The sequence below is a fragment of the Atta cephalotes genome, assembly GCF_000143395.1.
Source record: "Atta cephalotes unplaced genomic scaffold scaffold00007, whole genome shotgun sequence".
Classification (NCBI taxonomy): Eukaryota; Metazoa; Arthropoda; class Insecta; order Hymenoptera; family Formicidae; genus Atta; species Atta cephalotes.
The window spans coordinates 1,677,699-1,697,004 of NW_012130071.1; the positions used below are offsets into that span (position 1 = coordinate 1,677,699).

At 28.2% G+C, this 19,306-nt stretch overlaps 1 protein-coding gene across 1 annotated transcript in view; it reads left to right on the top strand.

Moving 5' to 3' along the window:
• The window catches only part of LOC105626977 (acetylcholine receptor subunit alpha-like), a 286,825-nt gene that overhangs the window by 74,448 nt on the left and 193,071 nt on the right, over positions 1-19,306 (top strand). Inside the window, exon 3 of the mRNA XM_012208264.1 lies at positions 7,892-7,942. Within this exon, the coding sequence (XP_012063654.1) occupies positions 7,892-7,942 (51 nt within the window). The remainder of the gene's footprint in view (positions 1-7,891; positions 7,943-19,306) is intronic.

Below are 19,306 nucleotides of genomic sequence, written 5' to 3' on the forward strand. Positions count from 1 at the left end.
TACTACGTACGTACGTTACGTTACGTTACGTTACGTTAATTAACGTACGTACGTACTACTATTAATTAATTAAACTTACTACTACTACTATACTCTCTCTCTCTCTCTCTCTCTCTCTCTCTCTCTCTGTCTCTCTCTCTCTCTCTCTCTCTCTCTATCTCTCTCTCTCTATCTATCTATCTATCTATCTATCTATCTCTCCCCCTTCCTCCCCTCCCTGCTTCTTTCTCCTTTCCTTCCCTCTTCTCTCTCTTTCTTTCTTTCTCTCTCTCTCTTCTCTTTCCTTCTGCTTGGATCACTATTAACGGAACAGTAATATTATATATAAGAACCCATAATTGCAGAAATGAAACGTAATTAGAAACGAGTCAACGAGATTGACACGATCGTGCTAGGTTTAATCGAACTGTCTAAGAGACGAAGATGAGAGTCAGACGACAGATGATGGAAATCATAATGAATCTTGCCGTTTCGCCTCCGTCGTTCAGGAATGTGAAATTACGGCAAGAAGCTGTCTAGCATACTTGCTAATATATATCAGTGACTTCGATCTTCATTAATCTTCCACCCTTGATCGATCTTAAATATCTGACGTTCTTTCTAGCGCAATTTCTTCTTAGTGCTATTTGCCGCTGACATAATCTAATTTGAAATTAACTGCAATAATTTTTGAAAAACTATTATGGGATAGTACTGTAATTTTAATCTTTCTTACATAGTATCTGAGTTGGTTGCAACATTAATATTTTAGAATAATTTATTTTGTTTTATTTCGCCCTAATAATTAAGTGATCGAATAATTGCCAGTATCGCAGTTATACAAGAGTAATTGAGTAGTTTTTCTTGTAATATTCCCAAAAAACTGATTTCTCCTTTTAACCTTTTTGAAATACTCTCATCTTTGTGCTTCCTCCTCCCTTCGGATGCTACCTATTTTCCCTTTTGCTCATTGATCAAACACTATCTGTTTATTCCTACTTCTGAAACCGGAATTCCTTCGCGATAACCATCCCGAACAAACATCAGCGTGAAATACACCCTTCAGCACTACGACGCACCCTAATGTCGATGCAGAAGCGTCAAGTGGGTTATCATGATAATGACGGTCAGTAGGTGGGTCACCTACAACATCGTGCTTGCTCGCAATTATGATTGATTACAAACACTAAAACACTTCTGGTGAACATATAAAATTTAATGCATAAAATTAAAACGACTAATTAAAATTAAATTAAAGAATTCTTAAGAAATAAATTGAAGAACAAGAAATTATCAGAGTTTAGTATCAAATCCCGTTCTATATTTAGGAATAAAGTTCAACTATGAAAAGATTACATAAATTTGGAAAAGGTTGTTCACTTTAGTTTTCATAGCTCGGTCCAGTCTTATGATGTAATTAAACATTCATAAGTATAAGCAATGAAACTGACGGGTAACTCTTGCAAGTAATAGCTTACTCGCTTATAACTTTACCAGACGCACTCAGTTAAGAGTACTCGTATGTACACGTATAAACACGAAAGGCGCGTTTCTCGTAAGCGTTTCTACGAAGACTGGGATCTGCTCATAAATATGTAAATTTCTCTTGGGCGTATATAGGAACAGCAAGATAAAAATGCGGTTACACAGAGAGTTGCTGATACAAATTGAATATTCAATTACAATTGGCATGTGATTTGTGCTGAAAAGCGAATGTAATTTAACATATCAATTGATACCATGCCATCTGCATTTATTTTCTTGATTTGTTTCTTGTTGTATAAATTATTAACACTCTAAATAATAATTAATATAATTAACTAGTTCAAGTAACAATTAATATTAACTAATTTAAGTAACAATTATATAATTAACTTAATTAATATAAATAATAATTATATATTTAATAATTATTTTTAATTGTAGGATTAAGAAATTTATTAATTGTCACTTACAAAAGCAGTCAATTTTTGTCTAATAGTAATTGCAAGTGACAATTACACAACATGACGGAAGTCTTTCCGTCGCGAATTTAGCTTTCTAATTTCATGCATTTGCATCGCGCATTTAGTTTACGTTATTTATATGAAACAATTTGCGATTGCAGGCAAATCATATATGCAAGTATAAAATAAATATTGTTTTGTCATGCAACGCGCGACTAATCTACTTTTATGTGTGATTTCGTAATAACACTATTATTATGCATTTTTCAGACTTGGGCTTCATTGGTTATCAAGAATATATGTTAAAATATATGCTAAAAAAGCTAAAAAAGCAGATATATTATTGTTTATAAATAATTGAGGTTTAATTATTTTAATTTTATTCTGCGATCCATAACGTGATAATTTTTTTTAAAAAACCCATACTCGAAGAGGAAACCACTTAATATAATCGTGAGACAAAGTTCTTGAAATTATTATAAAATCCATAAGAAATCTCTATATATATAATCCGATAATTACATATGCAACCATGAGAAATTATTGTATAATATTAAATAAAATCGTATAAGTATTTTACTAAATAACTTTATAATATGTAGTGAAAAAAATTATTTATAATCAGATGAAATCATATGAAATCATGTAATCTCTAGGATAATATTTCAACTAGTAGTTACTTCCTCGCCCATACTAATTAAAAATTAAATTTAAAAATTAATAATTAATAATTAATAATTAATAAAAAAATAAATTTCAACTTTCTAAAAGTAATTTTCAATCTGCTAAATATATTTTAAAAGTGAATTTCAAATAAGACTCTTTTATATCAAATATAAAAATAATATATAATAATGTTAAAGACATCTCGAAAAATTTATTATTATTATTATTATTATATTTTTATATAACTTTTTTAATAAAACATATTATGTAAATAATATAACACATTCTGAGTGTGAAGTAATTATAAAATATTTTTTTGTGGAAAATGACGCAAAAAATTTCTCTGCATGTCATTAATAAAATAGTTTCGAACCGCACGCTTAAATTTACAACTTAAATTTAGCATTCTGTACTCACCGCGCGAATATCGCATAAAAATTGAAAGCAGTATAGGAATCATGAAAAAGCCTCGAGAGGTCTAAAAGCACTGAGCGAATTTTATGCGCCATTTCCACCAGAAACTTTTAAATAAACGGGCTTTCCTTCTTGACCCAAAAGCTTTTTTTAGAAATATCAAGTTTCTAATGAAATATTTCTTTCTAGTATGTTTTTATTAAATAGTGTGTTCCTTAAAAAAAATTCTTATTGTATAATTATCAAATAAATGTACATATCAATAAATAATAACATTAAAAGGTATCTTGAAAAATTAGTGAATTAATGCTATAATATTTTTATATAACTCTTTTAACAAAACGTAAATGGTATGTAGTATAATCTGTGATGTAAAATATTTTATTAAGTGCGTGGAATGATATTATATGGAAATCTCTTTACTCGTTTCCAACAGCTGTTACATTATTAAAAAGAAATTAGATTAAATATCGATCGATATTTGTAAATGCAGCTCCCAATCGTCAACATGCCTCTTAATTATTGCGGTTTAATGCATTTAGAGGATCACATTGCTGGCGGAGCGTTTAAATAGCGCATGTCAAATTCACGTCAGTCACAGTTCGGTACTGTACGATATGCATCGGATTTCATTAATGTGATGTGTATATATGTGAAATACATTAGTTTCTTTTGATGATAATCGATAAATGTTTGAAAGTAATATATGTTCTAATAAATGTATCTGTGCTGAAATGTATGTAAATAAATATAGATATCTAATTACATCTAATCTATAAGACAGAAGATTGAATGTTATCTACCATTCGTCGGCGACGAAGCAAGTAATAAAAAAATTTATAAAGAGTTTATTTAACGTTTATATGTTCAATTAAAAATTAAATTCAAACTTAAGCTACGTCACAAGTTTCAGACTTGATAATTGCAATCCTCTGAATCATTTGCACGATTGATATATTCAAGATGTTCCTATTATCAGCAAAAAATTATGCTTCACGTAAATTCATATTACAACAAAGAAATGTTTCATGCGTTTCATGAATATTCAACAATCTTAAATATTCAACGCCGGAAAACAGAGCATTATTCATCTCTCGCTAGCTGTCCCAAGCATACATCTATTTTTGCCACTCTAATCCCACTCCAATCGGTCATCTTGATTTACGATATCACAGAAATGAAGAAATTATTCTCGAGAGCCTGAACATTTTGTTATATTCGTTCTTTGTCATCTTATCAACTTCATAACATTTGTCGTTTGTTTAATTTACGGTATCGATCAATTCCGGATTTTGAGAATTCGATATTCTGACGCAGGATATCCAATACAAATATGTTCAATTTAATTAATATTTTACATTTGGAAAGAATATAAATTTATAAAATTATAATTTACAGTTCTTTTTCTATGTGCGTAAATTTTATATATGAAATATTCTTCTTTCTCACGTTCTCCCGATAGAATTTATATTCAAAACCGACATCTTTGTTTGCTATGTTTACAAAACAATTTGTTTACTTATTGATTAAAAATTAAAAAGCTTCATTTCTGAATTTTATTTTTCTTTTCTTATCATTCTTCTATTGAAAACTTCGAGCAGGTACAAAACTTATCTATTACCAAGTTTTAAATCAATATTCTCGAAGAATGATATAAATTAAATCTACCTGACAATCTACGCTTACTATTTTTCTTATGCCTCTTATAGCTACAATATGTTTGCAATATCGCTTCAAGAGATGACTCTAGATATAGGACAAGCATGTTTATAAATTCACAAAAGGATGGAGGAGAATCAGATTTTTAAATGTATTTTCTAAAATATATATTTTTAATAGATTTATTATAATTATAATTATTTATTATTATTTATTAATAATATTAAATTTTCTAATAAATGACAAACATAAATAGCTTTAACCAATATATTGATTACAACAAGATAGAATCTTTAGAATATATAAAGTTTTTAGAAAATTACAAATTTGAATATACATGATAAATATAGTTAATGGAAACACAAACATTATTCAATGTTCCTTAATAAATAATTAATTTAACAATATTTATAAATGATAAACTGCTATCTTTATTTTTATCTCTCCAAGATCACGATTGAATATCTTTTGCACAATAATTATCTTTATCAGTTTAAAAAACAAAAATAATTTATCTTTTCTAACTAATTAATTGCACTACATGCCGCATTGCGCGGGAATTAATTAGAGATTGATTGCGACGTGCGAATATTCTTGCGTCCAAGCATGGAAACTCGATAGGAATTTTTAATTTACGATTCGTATAGACAACACAATAAATCTAATATCCACCTACATATCAAAACCCGCTGCGTATGTTGAAATCAATTAACATATTGCGCGTTCACTCTAATGGTATGCGATCGTATGGCATCCCGTGCCACCGCAATCAGAGTTTAATTAAACATAAAGTAATTTGCTAATTACCTTTCACCCTGCCTATAATTGGCAATATGTCATGGACATCGTGATATTGATGCAGAACAATTCGGAGTTACTCTGCTACTTTTCAAACAGTTCACGTCGTAGCTGATCCGCGTATTGGCTAATTTCAATAATGAGCAACTACTGCTATTATGCCATTATATTACTATTAATGGAAATTAATTAGTAATATCATAAGTTCAATTATGTTATCATTTATCCTTAATGATTGGCAATACAAAATAACGATTTCAATAGTTACTATATCATTGTATTAGAGTTGTCATTATTGTTATATACTAGACATCATATTATTGAACCGCTAAGAAATATGAGATTATTATTATTATTATTATTATTATCGGTGTCGTTGCATTCGACACTGTCCCGTGTCAAAATTGATTATTCAGACAAGTGCAATTTCGTATCGACGCGGAAATTCGTATAAACCGACATGCGAGTTTTCCGCTTTCCGTGGTTACAATCGACATGACATTAATTTCAACCGAATTGGCGAACACGTGCGCATATATCGAATACGCACGAATTAATTAGCCTTTGCCCCTATAATCGCGATAATGCTTGTCGCCCGATGAGCTCTATAATCTCGCGATAATTCAATCGATTCGACAGAGTCGCATAAGTAACAATTAATCCAACAATTATTATATACGAAACATTGAAAGAAAAAGGAAATAAATTTAATAAAAAAAACCGGTTTTTTTATTATAAAAATTAATGTTCTTGTTTAAGGTGCATTTTTTATTTAAAGAATGTGAAAGATTAAGGTAAAATATATTAAAGAAGTACAATACGTATAATTTATCATTTAGAAAAACAACGATGAAACAAATACGGATTAACTTAAATAATGCGATTAACTAAAAAGAAAATGATCTTTTCATATTATTTCGTTTTATTATCATATTTACCCTTTCAATACATTTCAACGAATGTCATTATAATTATAATTATAGAGATAAAAAACCAAATTAGAGATAAAAAACCAAATTACATTTTCCACGTAAAGCAACATTAACGTTTCTTGATAGTACCATGATAATATATCCGGTCTTCGTTACATTTACATCCGAGATTCATCGAAACGCGTAGACTAAAGCTATATTGGTATTATTACATTTGCATATGAATGCAGTCCGCCTTACTATCGAGGATAATTCATCGAGTGGATATATACCATTCAATACCGGTCCCTCGATACGACTATGTTGCGATGATTACCTTGTCGGACACCTCATAATGGAAGCTCAACATCGTTAATGTATATATTTATTGTTTTGACACACGATGGAATTCATGACTATAGATAAATTTATGCGGTAAATTATTATTGTAAAATTAAACAAGCAAAAGTAACGAGGAAATAATTGTAATTCACATAATTAAATTACATAAGAAATTAATTCATTTTAAAAGTTGTTATATATGTTCAAAAGTTAATACATCTAAATTTCGTAATATTACAGGTAATACAGTAATAATATCATTAAATTAATGATGTTAACATTAAAATTTTGATTGTCAATAATTATAATAATTATGATTACTCTAATTATAATATCGATACCGGCGTCTATGATATTATTAACAGATAATTAATAATTGTATATCCAAAATTAACAGCAATTGTATAAATGTCGCAGAAATATTTGAGGATATACTTGTCTCCGACACACATCGTTTGCATTCAATCAGGATTAGATTTGCTCACACATGCAAACAGATGTGGGCGTGGATAGATTCCACGTGTGGTATAGTTTGAATTGTGAACGTCAGGGATTCACGAAATAGCAGAAAGTCCAAAATCGCATACCAGTAGTCCATAACTAGGATTACAGCTGCAAGTTCCATCTATGCACCCGAACTGTTAGCTAGGTCCAATTAGTCGAGGGGTGACGTTGAATCCAGAAATTACAATGCGCTGCAGCTGACAGATGCAAAAAGAAGACTAGTATCATATACTTTCTATTTCTAAAGAAGACTCGTTGCTAAACGCTTGCCAAATAGAACCATAGGAATTGTTTTTGGAAATTAAACAAATTCAAATCAGAGAAATCATCAAATGATTTATTTCTCTTATATATATAATCTTAATAACGTCATTCCCTGTTATTTAAAATAAATAAATTTAAAATAAATTAAAAATTTTTTTAATTGCATTAAAGATTACGCAAATTTATCAAAAAATGTGCAGATATATAATGAAGAATTAGAACAAAATTTAATATAAATTAAATTATATAGATATTTTTAAAAATATACCGAAATAAATTTATTCTATGTATAATAGTTAGAATAAATTATAGAAATAGAAATTGTAAAGTTTAAACGAACAATTAATTATAGATTGTACAATTAAAAAATATATGCAATTTATTAGTTTATTAAAAAAACAATTTTTGTTACAGAACTTGAAGAATCAAATTATGACGACGAACTTGTGGGTTGAACAGGTGAGCGATAAATTTCTCTCTCTCTCTCTCTCTCTCTCCTTCCCTTTCCTCCCTCTCCCTCCTCCCTTTTTCTCTCTTAAATATTCAATTCATAAATGTTTTATGTCTTTTTCTTACATTTTTTTATGAATATGTAATTGTTTAATTCTTTCTGTTACACAATTCAGGGAATCATTACAGGAAAGGGAATAGCAATCATTACAGAAAATGTGATTTTTTTAGGTTTTTGATCGCAAATTTGTTGCCAATCTGAAATGATGATAATTTCAAAATGCAAGTTTCAGATTGGCTATTGCAAATACAAACTTACGATCGGCTTGCGACTAAACGTAAAATGGGCTTAACTCTTTCAGTCACGCAATTCAGGGAATGTAGCAATCATTAGGAAGGATAGTTTCTTAGATTTTTGAGGCCGTTGAATTTGAATCCGGGGTTGAACAAAAAAAGTCAAATCCAAGATAGCGAATTCAAGATAACGTATCAAAAAAATTAATAATTTTTAAACTTATTCTCAAACTAAACTTATTCCCATATCCAATACATTAACAACAACAATATATAGTGTTAAAAATGACTGAGTCAATGCAATAATAATTGACCGATTGCAAATCATTAACTTATTGCATAATCACTTTTTTGTAGTTCTGGCCACCATATTAGATCCGCCATTTTGAATTTTAAAAATCTGATGGCGGATTTGAACGGATTTTAACGACCTCAAAAATTGGAAACAATGATTTGCAATGCAAGTTTATTGTCAAAATCTGCCACAAATAAATTAAATTTGGGAACGTATGCATTTTTTGATATAAATTTGCTTATAACAAATAAAAATTATTAGATAATCATGAAATTAGATAAACATGCCCTGCTTTTTGAAGTTTGAATCTTATTTTATTTGAAAATGCAAAAAATCCATGAGTTTACTCTAAAAACAAAAGATATATGATAAAAAAAGAAGACTAAAAAGATGTCTCTTAGATGGCCCATTGCGACTGAAAGGATTAAGAACATAGGTCAAAAATCGCAAATGAACCATGTTTCAGATTATAACTTTTTATAAAATACGACAACGAAATATAAAAGACTAATAAGAGTCAGAAAAACTTAAAAAATCTCCATTGTTCGTTTAACATAAGTATAATTAAAAATAGATATAATAAAGAACTGTAGAAAGTAAAATACAATTACATGTTTTGACCTTATATTAGGCTCTCTCCAGATGTACAAAAAATTTTTTCTAGCGCACTAAAAATATTATTCAAAAATTAAGAAAGCGACTATTTCATTATATAATTAGATGAGTATTAAAACAAGACATTAAACTACTACTTAAACTTTAAGTTTTAAATCATAAGAAGTTGACCAATCACAGTCAAAAGTGAGAAGAATAATCGACTATGATTGGTTAATTTCTTACGGCTTAAAACTTAGAGCTTAATCCCGTAAACACAATAGACTAGTAAGCTTTAAGCCTTAAAAAATTTAAGTTTTAAAAAATTGATCAATCACAGTCGAATGTGAGAAGAATAATCGACTATGCACAATTTCTTAAGACTTAAGGCTTACTGCTCTACTACTCTATTGTGTTATTTGTGGGGTAATAGGTAATGACTTATTTTATTGTAGAAAGCTCATAATAAATCATAGACCGCAATACATAGGATAGGCGAAAGTTAAATACTTTCTGAATTCCTGTAATTCATTATAATTAAAATATATTAGGTTAGTTTCTAGTCTTACGATCTGCGATCCGTGTTCTACGTCTCTGTAGATTGGAATGATTGTAAACACCGCGTCGCACTCGCAGTGCGTTCGACCTTGACACGCGCCTGACCTTGACACGCGTCACGGTACACAGTGAAAGATTTGTAACGTAATGAAAAATGTAAGTTGGAAAACGAAGACTGTATCTTGATATAATATATATTCGAGATCCTTTAATCAGAGTCGCGACACGAAACAATTTGAACCGACTTTTGCATGCAGGATAATACTTTTAAAAATCGATAACAGAGAGAGAAATATATTAATACCTCTGTCTAGGCGGCATTAAGATAGACAGAGATATTAATATATTTTTCTCTCTCTCTCTGTACTGATCGCCTCTCGTACTTCATGAATATTTTATATTATTAATACAGGCAACATTTAAAAACAATAATATAAAATACATGAAAAATGAGTAATATAGATAAAAATATAGCCTATGTATTTTATGGAAGTCAAAAAGTATCGAATAAAAATATTTAAAAATATAAGATTAAAAAGAAATCATTAACTGATAGTTAATAATTAATTAATACATAATTTTAATAATTTATTGAAAAAGATTAAATATTTTATAACTATTAAATAACAATAATGAAAAGACTAATAACGTTAAAATAAAATTAGCTCAAATATGTTTTTGCGCTTGACATTTGTATCGATTATTAGTTTTATTATTAGTTTTATTTGTTAATTATCAGTCTTATCCTGTGTTATGGTATGGTTTAGGAAACTTATGAAAAGACAGAAGCAGACAAGCGAAATATACCGCCTACTACTACGAGTTCCGATTGGCTTCCGCTTTTCCACTTTTCGTTTTTCCAATCAAGGTGCGAACCCGGTTTTAGCGGTATTTTAAAGAATCACATCTGATATTAATCAACTTATGTAACGAATGATGACGTGATCATCTAATTTTATTATAAATTTTTGTATTTTTATTTAAAAAAAATTATTGTAGAATATTTTACATTCACTGTATATACATATTTGCAATTATATTTGTAAAGATTAAATCAATATTTTCATCAATAATTTTATTTTGACGTTATTAATCTTTTCATTATTGTTATTTAATAGTTATAAAATATTTAATCTTTTTCAATAAATCATTAAAATTATGTATTAATTAATTATTTGCTATCAGTTAATGATTTCTTTTATTAACCTTATACTTTTAAATATTTTTATTCGATACTTTTAAAGGAAATAAAAAATATCTATAAATATGATTTAGGTAGGTAGTTATTTAAATCATATCTTTTACTGCATGTGTATTACGAAAAGATTTATAACAAATTAATTTGTTATTAATGGAAAGTTAAACATGTAATGAGGGTTCGAAACCTCAAATTATAATTTCTAATGTTTGTTTGCATACAAAACAGTGCCAAATGGAAAATATAATAAAAAACAGTAAAAAATTAAGTAATATGCATTCGATAATTCTCTCCTATTTATGTTTTGAACTAAAAATTGAAGCAGTAGGATAAGAAAATGTTTAGTTATTATTTCAAACCCCGAATATATTAATAATAATGACTTTTTCAATAATGTTTATGAACTTAAATATATTTCATATTGTGTTTTATTAAATTCTTCAAAATAAATTATCATGCTTATGTATTATTTCACAAACTCATTAGCATCGATAAAGATACTAATTAATTTCTCTTAAGTGTGTTATACACACATATAAGTATTTTATTATACATATACAAGGTGATCCGAAATTCCTTCATTCGGAATACAGGACATGACTCTTTATGCTAAAAGAAACCACTTTTTCCTGTAGTAAAATTAGATTTAATAAATAATTTTTGCGTTTACTCGTATAACTTCAATTTATTATCCTACAAAAATTACACTTGTCAGACGCAATTTTGCAAAGGAAAAAATTGTTTCTTTTAGCATAAAGTACCATGTTCTGTACTCCGAATGCAGGAATTTCGGATCACCCTATAAACATTTCTGCTGAATTTATATAATCTTTAATGCAATTAAGATTATTAAGCTTTAGTTTTAATTTATTGTAATTTTCATGTTAAAATATTATTAAATAAAATCTTTGAGTAACTGTTAAATTTTACTAATAATTATACTTATTAATAAAATCATGGATAAAAAATTCTGTACTAAATTCTATTGTTAATTATGGAATCTGGATAAGTTTATGTATGCAATTATAAACGTAACTTAATTAAAAAATTATAATTTAAAAGTTATTGTGATCTTTATATTTAAAAAATTTTTAATTTTAATTGATCTTGAAAATATAATTTAAATAATTTCAAGAATATCAAAGAAATGTTAGATGATCGTGATAGGTTTTATATATATAAATAATTATCCTTGCTAAAGCAATTAATATTTTTCTATAAGAATTAACATCTAAACATTTCTGAGACTCATAAACGACGATATTTTTAAAACTTTACGCATCGCTTTATCGAAGAAACATACTCGTTATGCTAATTGAAGAATTAATTATTTTTCAATTATGAGCTATATTGTTTGATTTCTTTTCTTTCATCCTATCTAATATTCTATAAAGAGCTACAACATCACGCAAATGCATTAATAGCTATCAAATATAATACAAATAATTTGCAGTTATTGTGCTCTTTGTTTAGGCGAAGCAACGAAACAGCCGTTTCCCAAACATGAATATCGGTTACCTCATTAATTTTCTCTTTTTAATGTTTTAATGTTTGTAATGGCCCAATTATATTAAATAAATTACGCTTCTTACAATTTTTGTATGAATATGTAATTGTTAAGATATGAAACATTGGAATCTCTAATATTGTTATATAATTTTAATACAGACTGATTTAAATCATATACTCGCTAATTCTTTCTTATTTTTATCAAATCTCGCGTATTGTCGCAGTTCGGAAAAAGAATGACTTCTCTTAAAATACTTTACGCGCGATTAAATGTTAATAAATAATACATTCCGCGAGTATATCACTTAAATTAGTCTGTATTAAAATTATAACAATATTAGAGATTCCAATGTTTCATATCTTAATTTTTTTCAGTCATAGTGTCTAAAGAACATCTTTTTGGTCTCCTTTTCTTATCATATCTTTTGTTTTTAGAGTAAACTTATGGGTTTTTTTGCATTTTCAGATAAAATAAAATTCAAACTTCAAAAAGCAGGACATGTTTCATGATTATCTAATAATTTTTATTTGTTATAAACAAATTTATGTTTTTCTAAATTTAATTCATTTATGGCAGATTTTGCATTGAATAAACATGCATTGCAAATTATTGTTTCCAATGTTTTTGAGGCTGAATTCAATCCGTCATCAGATTTTTAAAATTCAAAATGACAGATCTAATATGGCGATCAGAACTACAAAAAAGTGATTATTTTTGCAATCAGTCAATTACTATTGCATTGAATCAATCATTTTTAACACTATATATTATTGTTGTTAATGTATTGGGTACGAGAATAAGTTTATGGGATTAAATTTAGTTTGGGAATAAGTTTAAAAATTATTAATTTTTTGATATGCCATCTTGGATTTGATTTTTTTTTGTAATTCAACCCCGGATTCAAATTCAACGGCCTCAAAAATCTAAGAAACTATCCTTCCTAATGATTGCTACATTCCCTGAATTGCGTGACTGAAAGAGTTAAGTCCATTTTATGTTTAGTTGCAAGCCGATCGTAAGTTTGTATTTGCAATAGCCAATCTGAAACTTGCATTTTGAAATTATCATCGTTTCAGATTGGCAACAAATTTGCGATTGCGTCTATGTAGAATGGGCTTTATATAGATCGGACTTAAGGCCATTGCATAAAAAAAATCGTAGTTATGGTATAATCGTAAGTCCATAAAAAGCAATAAATTTATTGGTTGTTGCGTCGCCAAATATTATCGCGCCCTCTACGCAAAAGCATCACGAATGAAACTCATCATAACCTCAAAGCCATGATCATAGACACAAGTTTTCATCCCGTCGAAAGATTGTGATTAATGCCTTATCCTTATGATCAACCAATCGGAAGATGGTCACGTGATTTATTGCTTGCCTTAATAACCAATCAATTTATCTCTTTTTACGATTACGACTAATACTTTTACATGCAATGGCTTTTACAGCGCGTAAGCTGCGTGTATGTATGTACCTAAACAAAAGATACGTGTGTTCTCACTAGTATCATTTCATCCTTCTTGTCTTCAAATATTAATCAAAGATGAAGTAATACACGCGAGCATTGCAGACGTTAAGTGGAACGCACCTAAAGTCATTGTATACATTACTCCTAAGCGAACTGGTAATTATATTTACACGGGTTGATTTATGATTACATCGATGTTATGAAACTTGTCATTTACAGTTATTCCATTCTTCAGAGGAATAGCAATGATTGGCTAATTTCATAACGTCAGTGTTATAACTTCGATCGAGTAAATCGAGCCGTGTAAATGTAGTTAATGATGTGTTTTATTACGTTTGACATTATCTCTTGAAATGGAATGGAGGCACCGTCTCAGGATATCAAACATGATATCAAACATGATCGTCTTTTATACTGATAATAGCACTCGATTCAAAAAACGGGAATTTCAGATTATTATTAATATTTGTACTTTCGATCAATAATGATTTCGTCGACGCTTACATTAAGATATACGATATATTATTTCAAATTTTCTTTCAATTTGTACTTGATTAATTATCTGTTACTTCGAATCGGGAGCTAGTACGAAATGATACACGATCTATGTGATTTAAGTAACGAAATGCCGCGTGTACTGATTTATTAGATAATAATAAATGCGAAAAGAATTATAAAGAACAAAGTACACTTATATTTCAAAATATACTCTAAATCTGAATTCTGGATATTCACTGATTTTCCATTGGTATCAGAAGACATAGTAATATCGCGCTAAGCACGTGCAGCAAGTGTTAGTATATTTTTACACGAACCATCGAGATTTTCCAGACCGCGCTTATGAGATCTCAATAAAAGACTGAACCGATCAAGTTTTAAGTAGGTTTAATCGATAGCTTCTACCCGAAATATATAATGAAAGTGCCTTTTTTTTTCTCTATGTGTCCTACATCGGAGATATTGCGATGCAAATTTGTGTGCGACTTTCGCAATTTCGTTTTAAGAAACGTCATTATTATCGGACATTCTGCGCATTCCTTTTGTGTCCTTTTACATTTTTTGCATAAAGAATGCTAGCGATACATGATCAGCGAGCGTTGCGATTTGTTACACTAGTGTCTCGGACGCGTCAAATCCAATATACATTGTCTGTCAAGAGTACTTCAAACTACTAATGTTTTCATAAGTTTGAATATTTCTAAAAGTAGGTATGATATCTTATTCAAATCATATAAAATTATTTAATTCTAATGGGAACAAAGAAGTGGTTTTCATGATGAGAATGTTGAGATTTGAACGAATATTACATGAATAATCGAGCAATTATTAAGTAATAGGATTGCTATATAAATTCGTTAATAACAATTATATCGCGTTACTAAATGTTTAAATTATCTTGGATTAATTTAATGTTATTTAATACAACTAAATACGTGACTGCCAATTACGACGAAAATTAGATGTTTAAAGATGTTTAATACATCGATATGTATTTTAAATACAATTATCTCAGATTGCGCGCTAATTGCTCTTGGATTTGTAATTCAATTAATCTGAGGTGCTAATAAAAATCCTCATTAATTAAAACCCATAAAAACTTGAAAAATATTACCTAAGCTGGAAATCGAATTTACATTTCGTATACCACGCTAGCGTCCTCAAAGGTCAGCATTCTCAGATAAAAATATTTTTCGCAATAGTTCTTTACAAATTTTAATTTGGGGAGGATTATTAGTATCTCAGATTGCAAGTTCCAACATAATCGGGGTGTAGAGGAGAATAGGCATGAAAGAATCATTTTTTTCAAAATATGAAAAAATACTTAATCTGGTATTAAGCAAATATAATCGCTTTCTTACTTACTCATTTATCTATAAGATCCATTTAATAAAAAATATAAAAAATATTTCAGTCATTAACAGAGATTTAATCATTATTTTTCATCAACAAGAAATTCAACTTTTTCAAAACGATGTAGTTTTGAAAAAGCCATTACTTATTTTGAAAGAATCAAGTACTAAATTATATAAATTTTAATACAAATAAAACCAAAATCCTTTAACAAATATTATTTTTTTTAGAAAATTAATAAATGTGTGAAAAATGGAAAATATAATATTTTTAATTAAGAACATTTATCACAAAAGGAATGAAAATTCTTCTTCTTTTCTTATTACCACATGAAGTATGAGCCCACAGAATAGAGAATACAATTTGCACTGATACCAGTCTTCATTACTTCGAAATAATCTATTAAACATGATAGATGATTGAAAAAAGTGAAATATGGAAGTTGAGTCGGTAAAATGCTTCAATATATCTAGCAGCAACATAACCTATCAGAATGCTGTTTTATAAAAGAACAGAAATCTATTTATTTACAATAAATATATAATATACAGGGATGCTCCTCAAAGAAGGAGATTGCATCTGAAGACAATCTTATATAGAAATGTTCTGATAGGATCATATATTGATGCCACGCGACGATATATTATTGACACCAAATGAACGAAAATGGACTGATCATTAGTACGATATACTTCAAAAAGTACTGACGTACTAAAATTGCCTGAATTATATAAAAAAATAGAAAATTCTTTTTCCAATTGTACTGAAAAGAACATCCCTGGATATGCAATGAAGGAGTCAGACAAAGCAATAATAGAACTGACTTTTTCATAGCTCTTAATATCGGCTCTTTTAGAACATCATGCGTAAAAAATTTAATCACAGAATATCTGATAAACCAAAATAAACAAAGTATTTGTAATTACATTTTTAATTACATTAATGTTATAATATTCGATAAAAAGATACTTTCTAAAAGCAAATTGCAAATAAATGAAAAAAATTTGGAAATTTAACTCAAAAAACGTACTTTTTGTATCAATAATTTTGCATTTCTCGTTACGGCAACGCCATTTTGACAATGACTGTCAAATGTTTATGGATGACGTAGATTTAGTACTGTTATCAAATAAAAATATTTTTAAATTTTTGGTGTTCAATTAGTTGAAATACGAAATGGCTTTCTCAAAACATATTTCTTTTATGCCTACTTTTTCTTAATTAAAGTTCTGAGATAAATGTGTCTATATAAAAATATTAATTACCCTATTTAATTAATTGCTAACTACGACGCTCTCTATTTAGTTAATTATTTATATAAGCGGTTCTGTTTCAAATATTAATATTTGAAACTTTTATAAGCGTGTTCAATAAAGCTAAGGATATTAAGTATTTTAGAAAATAAAATAATGTATTGCAAAAACATCAGTCTGTCGCGACTGATGTGATAGAAACTTTAAATTTTTTTGAAAGACAGTATTGAGATAAATCGATCAACAAAGTCATTATAGTATACACGTATCCGGCAAATGTTTATTGTTATTTTCCAACATAGCAACCTTATTATTTAATAACTATCTAATTACTGATAAAATATTCGATCAAATTTCAACATTCTCATGTATATAAGGAAATCACATCTTCGTTCAAATTAAATAATTTTAAAATTCAATAAAGAATAACGATTCAACTAATTAAATAAATTAATAATATAATATAGGGCTATGAAGACCACTTGAGTTATTATATGTGAGTAAAAATATTTATATCAACAATTTAAATTGTGTACAGACGTTTCAATCCCTACGAGGGTTGTTTTCAATGTTAAATAATAATTTTAAAAAGTTATCGGTAACTACGCAAAATGTTCACAAATTAAAATATAAAAAAAGCGCATGTTGTACTCACATGTTGGCAAAAATTATTACAGGAAACAGCCTAGATACAAGCAGTTTCACATCGGAACTTAATGTTAGTCGAATTTAGAAGTCGCATTAATAATCGCAAGAGGTCAATGTGCCATTCAAAGATTTTATATAAAAAGGTAAGATTAATTTGTAACTGTCAATAAAATCAGTAAAATTAAAATACAAATTTACTTATTTTAAAAAAAGGAAAGAATAAATCATCAAATATAGATGTGCTGCCTAAATAAAGAACCGTAGATAAACAGTAAAAAGAATGCTGAAACAAAAAATTGTTATACCGCCAAAATAAAAACTTTAGATGACTTATATCAGTAAAATCAAATACAAAATAATTTATTTAACGAAAATTAATAAAGGAAGCGTCAAATATATGCACAGCGCAAATAAAAAGTCATTATACCGTAAAAAGAATTTAAGTAATATATACAAAAAAGAATGTCAAATATGGATAAACTTCTCGAATAAAAAATTGTAGTATTAAATTTAAAAAATTTAAATAGCATGTATTGTATAAAAAATTTGATATCAAAAATTAGCACCAAATTATAATTCCATAAAAATAGCATTTTCCAAGTGACACGTATATCATTTGTATAAAAGATCAATAACTGATGCCAAGTTTAATTCCAAGAAGTATGTATTTTCAAAAATGATATGAAGCACTAATTGTATAAAAGTACTTCCAAAAAATCCTAAGATTTCGTAAGACTTAATTAAAAAAATAGAACTCAAGTATATATCTATACAAAATTTTTCCTATTCCATGCCAAGTGTGATAGTAACTACATATTTAATCTTCCTTTAAGATGTTATATCACAAAATTGTGTTATCTTATTCAACCCAAGAGTTATTATAAAGAATTAATGTTTCATTTCTATTTTCTAGGGCTATTACGACTAAACTTTTATGTAATTAGAAATAAAGTAACGATAAAAGTAACTAGTGAAATTGTTACCGTTACCCCAAAAATATAATTGCATTACTTAGAAGAAAATGTAAAGTCCATTCGCTATTGAAAAGATAAAGGATATAACAATACAAAATAAAAAACTTTTAATGAAATTAAAAATACTTCATGCAAAAAACTTGGCGCTGCTAAAAATCAAATTAGGAAAATAGGGAAAACCATCGTGAGTTAAAATAATTATACACTATTCACATACACACACACGCACACACGCGCGCACACACACGCGCGCGCACACACCACACACACACACACACACACACACACACACGCACACGCACACGCACACACATACGTGCGCGCACGTGCATATGCACATGCACGCTCATAGTATAATGTCCTCCCTTGATAACCATCCCTTGATAACCATAGAGTATATAAATACTATAGGATGCAAGTAAATTATACTACACGATTTCAATTATGTATAAAAAATTAGGCATTTGTGTACGTAGAAATGAGTTATTTACTCGTGCGAATTAATATTAGATATATGTACAGATTAAGATTTAGTTTATTTGATATTTAATTAATTAATTAATTTAATTTGTTTGCGCATAAAATACAGAGCTGTACTCCTGTAATCTTCGTACGAAAGAGTATAATTTGTTTTTATTCACAATGAATTAAATAACGGATCTGTAAGAAATATCCAAGATTGGCAAATAATATTAGGTGTACAACTTTGCTTCCGTCGTTTTTTCCG